This window comes from Aedes albopictus, chromosome 2 (assembly GCF_035046485.1).
Source record: "Aedes albopictus strain Foshan chromosome 2, AalbF5, whole genome shotgun sequence".
Taxonomy (NCBI): domain Eukaryota; kingdom Metazoa; phylum Arthropoda; class Insecta; order Diptera; family Culicidae; genus Aedes; species Aedes albopictus.
The window spans coordinates 466,859,517-466,867,882 of NC_085137.1; the positions used below are offsets into that span (position 1 = coordinate 466,859,517).

The 8,366-nt window shown below is 44.0% G+C and overlaps 1 protein-coding gene across 1 annotated transcript; it reads left to right on the forward strand.

Moving 5' to 3' along the window:
• Positions 1-6,980: 6,980 nt before the first annotated feature.
• LOC109418133 (replication factor C subunit 2) lies at positions 6,981-8,291 on the forward strand. The gene is made up of 3 exons (XM_019692335.3): positions 6,981-7,171; positions 7,235-7,346; positions 7,407-8,291. Exons 1-3 carry the CDS (start codon positions 7,086-7,088, stop codon positions 8,238-8,240), a joined length of 1,032 nt encoding a protein of 343 aa, XP_019547880.3. The 5' UTR covers positions 6,981-7,085; the 3' UTR covers positions 8,241-8,291.
• The last annotated feature ends 75 nt before the right edge of the window (positions 8,292-8,366 follow it).

Genomic DNA, 8,366 nt, shown 5'->3' on the forward strand with positions numbered 1-8,366 from the left:
CTTTCCTCCTATTCGTCAGAACTAGCCGTGAAGAAGGTTCACCAAGTCCTCTGAAGGTGTTTGGTGACGCACGATGCATCTGCTTTGAAAATAGAACCATTTCTCCAAATCGTCAGAACTAGCCGTGAAGAAGGTTCACCAAGTCCTCTGAAGGTGTTTGGTGACGCACGATGCATCTGCTTTGAAAATAGAACCATTTCTCCTAATCGTCAGAACTTAGCCGTGAAGAAGGTTCACCAAGTCCTCTGAAGGTGTTTGGTGACGCACGATGCATCTGCTTTGAAAATAGAACCATTTCTCCAAATCGTCAGAACTAGCCGTGAAGAAGGTTCACCAAGTCCACTGAAGTTGTTTGGTGGCACACGACTTAAAAAACCTTTCCTCCTATTCGTCAGAACTAGCCGTGAAGAAGGTTCACCAAGTCCTCTGAAGGTGTTTGGTGGCACACGACATAAAAAAAACTTTCCTCCTATTCGTCAGAACTAGCCGTGAAGCAGGTTCACCAAGTCCTCTGAAGGTGTTTGGTGACGCACGACTTAAAAAACCTTTCCTCCTATTCGTCAGAACTAGCCGTGAAGCAGGTTCACCAAGTCCTCTGAAGGTGTTTGGTGACGCACGATGCATCTGCTTTGAAAATAGAACCATTTCTCCTAATCGTCAGAACTAGCCGTGAAGAAGGTTCACCAAGTCCTCTGAAGGTGTTTGGTGACGCACGACTTAAAAAACCTTTCCTCCTATTCGTCAGAACTAGCCGTGAAGCAGGTTCACCAAGTCCTCTGAAGGTGTTTGGTGACGCACGATGCATCTGCTTTGAAAATAGAACCATTTCTCCTAATCGTCAGAACTTAGCCGTGAAGAAGGTTCACCAAGTCCTCTAAGGTTGTTTGGTGGCACACGACTTTAAAAACCTTACAACTTGGTACAACTTGGGGTCTAAAACCCAAGTATATCAAATGGATTTACACAACTGTGGTTCGGCCAATATTGGCTTATGGATGTCTTGTGTGGTGGCAAAAGGGTGAAGTGAGAACGGTCCAATCAAAATTAGGCCATCTCCAAAGGATGTGCTTAATGGCGATGTCTGGAGCGTTCTCTTCAACTCCTACGGCAGCGCTAGAAGTTCTCTTTGACGTTGCCCCACTACACATTCATCTCAAACAAGAAGCCCTTTCTTGCACTTACCGGTTACGGGTACTCGGTCTACTAGAGGAAACTCCTGTGAACCGCAGTTCAACACACACCTCGTTGTTTCCACTTTTGGTGAATTGGGACAAAATTGTCCTTGCTCCAAGTGATCTTACAATTGCTTGTAATTTTCCATATAGGACATTTTCCACGAAATTCGCTTCCCGGGAAGAGTGGACATCTGGTTATCTGGAAAAAAGTATTTCAGATGGCATCGTATGTTACACTGATGGCTCCCTTCTCGAAGGTCGAGCAGGTGCTGGTGTTTATTCTCGTGAGCTAAGGCTGTATCAGTCTTATTCACTTGGTAGACACTGTACCGTTTTTCAGGCCGAAATCTTTGCTCTTATGTGCGGAGTGCAATCAGCACTTCAGCAGCACGTAATGGGCAAAGTAATATACTTCTGTTCAGATAGCCAGGCTGCTATTAAAGCACTTGCTTCGGCCAACTCCAGGTCGAAGATAGTTATCGCTTGTCGAACTCAAATCGAGGAGCTGAATTCAGCAAACGCTGTTCACCTTCTATGGGTACCTGGTCATTCTTCCATCGCTGGAAATGAATTGGCTGATGAGTTAGCTCGCTCTGGAGCATCACATGACTTCATTGGCCCTGAGCCAGCTATTCCGATATCGAAGTGTTGGATTAAGCTTCAGATTCACACCTGGGCTGTCACTCAACACAGACAATATTGGAATAGTTTGGAGTCATGTCGTCAAACCAAATTGTATAGTGCTGAGCCATCTCTACGGGTGGCGAAGTATCTAACTAATCTGTCTAAGCAGAATTGCAGCATGCTGGTCAAAGCATTGACTGGCCACTGCCGACTCAGCTATCACATGGCGAATATTCAGCAAGCTGATTCATTTGCCTGTGATAGCTGTGAATCCGATTATGGAACTTCGTATCATTTGATATGTAACTGTCCAGTTTACGCGCAACTGCGTTTCCGAGTATTCGGTAAACACTTATTAAGTGAAACTGACTTCAGAAACCTGAATCTTCAGGATATTCTGTTGTTCTTAACCCGCTGTGGTAAAGAGCTATAGGCTCTCTTTCGCTTTATGCGTTATTACAGTGCCCTTTTCAGGGCGCTGTTTGAACCCATTGTGGTACGCTTGTGCGTTAGTACCCTCTTCCAGGGTATTTTTCCTATTTCCCTACCTGTCCCTATCCCCATCCAAATCCTTTTTCCTTCCTTTTCCCTCAGGTAGATGATGAAATAGGCTGTTATTTTGGCGATGGCACAAATGTCCCAAATGGAGGATAACGTGCCTCTGGAGCCGGCCTTCTGATACCTGATACCTAATCGTCAGAACTTAGCCGTGAAGAAGGTTCACCAAGTCCTCTAAGGTTGTTTGGTGGCACACGACTTTAAAAACCTTACAACTTGGTACAACTTGGGGTCTAAAACCCAAGTATATCAAATGGATTTACACAACTGTGGTTCGGCCAATATTGGCTTATGGATGTCTTGTGTGGTGGCAAAAGGGTGAAGTGAGAACGGTCCAATCAAAATTAGGCCATCTCCAAAGGATGTGCTTAATGGCGATGTCTGGAGCGTTCTCTTCAACTCCTACGGCAGCGCTAGAAGTTCTCTTTGACGTTGCCCCACTACACATTCATCTCAAACAAGAAGCCCTTTCTTGCACTTACCGGTTACGGGTACTCGGTCTACTAGAGGAAACTCCTGTGAACCGCAGTTCAACACACACCTCGTTGTTTCCACTTTTGGTGAATTGGGACAAAATTGTCCTTGCTCCAAGTGATCTTACAATTGCTTGTAATTTTCCATATAGGACATTTTCCACGAAATTCGCTTCCCGGGAAGAGTGGACATCTGGTTATCTGGAAAAAAGTATTTCAGATGGCATCGTATGTTACACTGATGGCTCCCTTCTCGAAGGTCGAGCAGGTGCTGGTGTTTATTCTCGTGAGCTAAGGCTGTATCAGTCTTATTCACTTGGTAGACACTGTACCGTTTTTCAGGCCGAAATCTTTGCTCTTATGTGCGGAGTGCAATCAGCACTTCAGCAGCACGTAATGGGCAAAGTAATATACTTCTGTTCAGATAGCCAGGCTGCTATTAAAGCACTTGCTTCGGCCAACTCCAGGTCGAAGATAGTTATCGCTTGTCGAACTCAAATCGAGGAGCTGAATTCAGCAAACGCTGTTCACCTTCTATGGGTACCTGGTCATTCTTCCATCGCTGGAAATGAATTGGCTGATGAGTTAGCTCGCTCTGGAGCATCACATGACTTCATTGGCCCTGAGCCAGCTATTCCGATATCGAAGTGTTGGATTAAGCTTCAGATTCACACCTGGGCTGTCACTCAACACAGACAATATTGGAATAGTTTGGAGTCATGTCGTCAAACCAAATTGTATAGTGCTGAGCCATCTCTACGGGTGGCGAAGTATCTAACTAATCTGTCTAAGCAGAATTGCAGCATGCTGGTCAAAGCATTGACTGGCCACTGCCGACTCAGCTATCACATGGCGAATATTCAGCAAGCTGATTCATTTGCCTGTGATAGCTGTGAATCCGATTATGGAACTTCGTATCATTTGATATGTAACTGTCCAGTTTACGCGCAACTGCGTTTCCGAGTATTCGGTAAACACTTATTAAGTGAAACTGACTTCAGAAACCTGAATCTTCAGGATATTCTGTTGTTCTTAACCCGCTGTGGTAAAGAGCTATAGGCTCTCTTTCGCTTTATGCGTTATTACAGTGCCCTTTTCAGGGCGCTGTTTGAACCCATTGTGGTACGCTTGTGCGTTAGTACCCTCTTCCAGGGTATTTTTCCTATTTCCCTACCTGTCCCTATCCCCATCCAAATCCTTTTTCCTTCCTTTTCCCTCAGGTAGATGATGAAATAGGCTGTTATTTTGGCGATGGCACAAATGTCCCAAATGGAGGATAACGTGCCTCTGGAGCCGGCCTTCTGATACCTGATACCTAATCGTCAGAACTTAGCCGTGAAGAAGGTTCACCAAGTCCTCTAAGGTTGTTTGGTGGCACACGACTTTAAAAACCTTACCTCCTATTCGTCAGAACTAGCCGTGAAGAAGGTTCACCAAGTCCTCTGAAGGTGTTTGGTGACGCACGACTTAAAAAACCTTTCCTCCTATTCGTCAGAACTAGCCGTGAAGAAGGTTCACCAAGTCCTCTGAAATTGTTTGGTGGCACACGATATATCTACATTGAAAATAAAACCATTCCTCCTAATCGTCAGAACTAGCCGTGAAGAAGGTTCACCAAGTCCTCTAAGGTTGTTTGGTGGCACACGACTTAAAAAACCTTTCCTCCTATCCGTCAAAACTAGCCGTGATGAAGGTTCACCAAGTTCTCTGTAGCACAATACATCTACTTCAGAGCTGGCTATTTGTTTGATTCTTAACATGGATTATGGATGAGCTACGCAGTTTAGTTCACGTTTATGAAACATTATTATGCTTTTAATAAGGTTTTAATTTAAATCACCACCTACGATGGTGACCTGAACGGGTATTTCCATGATATGGTCGATTCGGTTGAAAACAAGTAAAAACAGCTCAATAAGGGATCCGACACAAGACCAGACAGCCGGAATTTTCGCTTATGGGGCTTAAATAATACCAAAGTATTGTTCTCCAAACTCTCCCAGTGGTGCTTTATTGAATCCCCTTTATATATCCCTCCAACGCCTGCCTGCAGTTCCAGCCGATTCGATCCCACTGTTGTTCACCGTCGAGGATGAAGCCGTAGAGCACTGAGTACATTGTGACACTGCTCGTAGAATGATCCAATGTCTGCAGCATCGAAAACTTTTGGCTTCTCAGCAGAAGTCTGCTCCAGATCCTTTTTTTTGACTAGGAAATCGTATGCATGCTCCACACACCAATCACGTCCAGGATGTGCTAGACAGCGAACAGTACGCTGGCGAATTTCCCAGCGCAGCTTCCACAAAAACTGTTGGTAGTAGCAGAGGTGGCGGAAGCAAACTACTCCATTGACTTCTTGTCCGTACAGTATAGAGTACGTTGGAGCTTCCATTTTTGGAGTTGTTCCAGCTGATGAACTCGATGATTTTTGGCGATTTCGAGGAAAGTGCTTCCGCCGATATACCGGCTTTTACTATCTGAACCAGCTTTTCGCTGACAGACTTGTCCGAGAGCAGCTTGTTCAAGAGGGGCTCTGAAAGATTGGGGACATAAATACCGTTGGTAATGTGGCTTCGTTTCTGCTCCCGTTCTGGTGATTTCGCGCGGTGTCGCGACATCCTGAATGCTTATTTCGTGCAGATGGTTGAGTGGCCGAAGAGCCGTCCATCGGATTGGGTTTTCCAAAACCAAAATGATCGACTGCTGGAGATTCCTCAAGGCACAGGCAGCCTTTGTCCAAGAATCACAAGTTTCTGACTCATGTACTTGGTTCACTCAAACCCGATTCAGACAAAAAAATAGTGAATAGTGATACTAAGGAGTAGCTTGTGAACTGCTCAATGGATTCCCAGTGTACTGTTTCCTGGGGATAAATGCGGATACGAATGCAGGGTGAGGGTTTCTGCGTGGTGATGCCTCTGATCCTTCTCAATGGCCGGAAAGTAAAAAAACACTGAATTCCAGCTGCTTGACATTTCTGATTGTAAACAAACATTGAAGAATAGGGTGAGGTGAATAAAAAGTTCTCCACCTGATAGGGCTACCAAAAACTACTTCGCATGATGATTTTTATACCAAAAAGTGGTGAAATTTTAAGTTTTCAAAAATTTGTATGAAAATTATGAGTACATGTATCAAAAATTTAAAAAAGGCAAAACTCATAAAAAATCAATGCCTTTCGAAGAAAAATATAAAAAAGGGGGGTAAGGTCAGACGGGAATGGTCTATTGTGAACGATTTATGGTATGGATCATACGACCTGAGGTCTGATTTGTGATATTTGGCAGTTATTTGAAAAGATTGAAGATAGATCTTATCAATAGCTGCCAAGCAATACATACCAGACAGACATCAGAGTGTTTGACTCTTATCCTAAAATGTGCATATCATTCTGGCGGCCGTTAGTGCTCGTAAATGCTGGATATAAATGTTAGCGAGAAAAATAAATTCTATGGATTTTCAAAAACGAAAACTGCTTACAAATAACAACAAATATTATTGTATTTTTATTGTAACAACGCTTCATTTGACGCCATTCAATTTATTGTATTTGTATTGTAAGAACAATGAAAAAACATTAAGATATATTGTTTTCTTTTGAAAATTGCCCTTAAAATGTCTCATAAAAACACAATACATTCTATTGTTTTTCGCGAAAAAGTGTATGAAAATATTCTCAAAATTTTATGGTTAAGATACATAACGACCACCATTTTTTATTGTAAAAGTGCCATTTACCATTCGCCGAATGGTATAGAACAACAGGGGTGATGGTGAGTGTGCCGTGTAAATTACAATACGTTTAATAGTGAATATTATTCGAAAAAATGGTGTTGTAACAATAAAATTTATCGTATTTTTATGATATTTTTTATCAGGGCGGAGCTGGGCGTGATGATGATGATGATGATGATCTGTTTTTTTTTTCGTTTGGGCCACCCTGGGGGCCACCGAAACACAATCATATATTATAGGGCACTGCACTGTTTTGATATTGTATGGGATTTTGACGTTTCTTGGCCTTGTTGTTTACAAAATTACTGTAGGAGTGAAAGAGAAGGAGAGAATTTCATGCAGTGCCCTATGGCCTATGAGGCAGACACTCTGCAAACGTCATTTTGAAAGGGCTAACAGGGGCTAACTTGCCTCCATTGCACGCATTTAAAAACATCAACAAGAAATTCGCCGCCAAAAATCGCAAACACCTTGCTGCTGCATTTCTATCCGATTTTGTTTCATAAAAATCTCAAAAACTATGCCAGAATCTCGTGTAAACGAAGGGGCATCCGGTTCCGGTTCGTCGAAGGATTCGGCGGTCAACAAAAAGAAAAACCTACCTTGGTAAGTTGTTCAATTTCTATCGAGAGAACTATTTGTCATTGTACGATTTTCTCGTTCTTCCAGGATCGAAAAGTATCGTCCACAAAAGTTCGAGGAAATTGTCGGAAATGAGGACACCGTTAGTAGACTGGGCGTGTTCGCCACCCAGGGAAATGCTCCGAACATCATTATCGCCGTAAGTTACTCAATGTTGCACTGTTAAAAAAAAGGACAAATCAAATTGTTCTCGTTACAGGGTCCACCCGGAGTGGGTAAGACGACCACGATTCTTTGCTTGGCGCGTATCCTGCTGGGTGAAAACTTCCGGGAAGCAGTTCTGGAGTTGAACGCCTCGAATGAGCGTGGTATCGATGTGGTTCGAAACAAGATCAAAATGTTCGCTCAGCAGAAGGTGACTCTGCCCCGGGGTCGGCATAAGATTGTCATTCTGGATGAGGCTGACAGCATGACCGAGGGCGCTCAGCAAGCGCTGCGGCGGACGATGGAAATCTACAGCAACACGACCCGGTTCGCGCTGGCTTGCAACACAAGTGAGAAGATCATTGAGCCGATTCAGTCTCGGTGTGCTATGCTGCGATTCTCCAAACTCTCGGACGCACAGATTCTGGCCAAACTGATTGAAGTCTGCCAGAAAGAGGGGCTTAGTTATGACGAGGACGGCCTGGAAGCGATTGTGTTCACGGCCCAGGGCGATATGCGACAAGCGCTGAACAATCTGCAGTCGACGGCTAATGGATTCGGTCACATCAGCGGAGCGAACGTGTTCAAAGTGTGCGACGAGCCACATCCGATGTTGGTCCAAGACATGCTGGAGCACTGCATCAAGGGCGACATCCACAAGGCGTACAAGATCATGGCCAAGCTGTGGCGGTTGGGGTACGCAGCGGAGGACATTATCGGAAATGTGTTCAGGGTGTGTAAGCGGATGAACATGAACGAGAAGCTGAAGCTGTGCTTCATCCGGGAAATCGGAGAAACGCACATGAAGATTGTGGACGGATTGAATTCGTTGCTGCAAATGTCCGGCATGTTGGCCAAGCTGTGCGAGGTTTCCTATGATTACTCGTAAGTTTCCTTATAATTCTGGTTTAGTAAGATAAGTTTAAGTTTCCTAAATGAATTTCGTGTTTGATATGTTTTGTCCGAAAATGCCTCGATTGGTAAAACCGTTATCCAGAGTTACGAGAAGTGTGAA

What these genes read in the sequence shown, in the direction of transcription:
- LOC109418133 (XM_019692335.3), top strand. Translation starts at nt 7,086, where the DNA reads ATGCCAGAATCTCGTGTAAACGAAGGGGCATCCGGTTCCGGTTCGTCG. An exon ending in AAAAAGAAAAACCTACCTTG is followed by an intron (nt 7,172 to 7,234) that starts GTAAGTTGTTCA and finishes TCGTTCTTCCAG; the next exon opens with GATCGAAAAGTATCGTCCAC. An exon ending in CTCCGAACATCATTATCGCC is followed by an intron (nt 7,347 to 7,406) that starts GTAAGTTACTCA and finishes TTCTCGTTACAG; the next exon opens with GGTCCACCCGGAGTGGGTAA.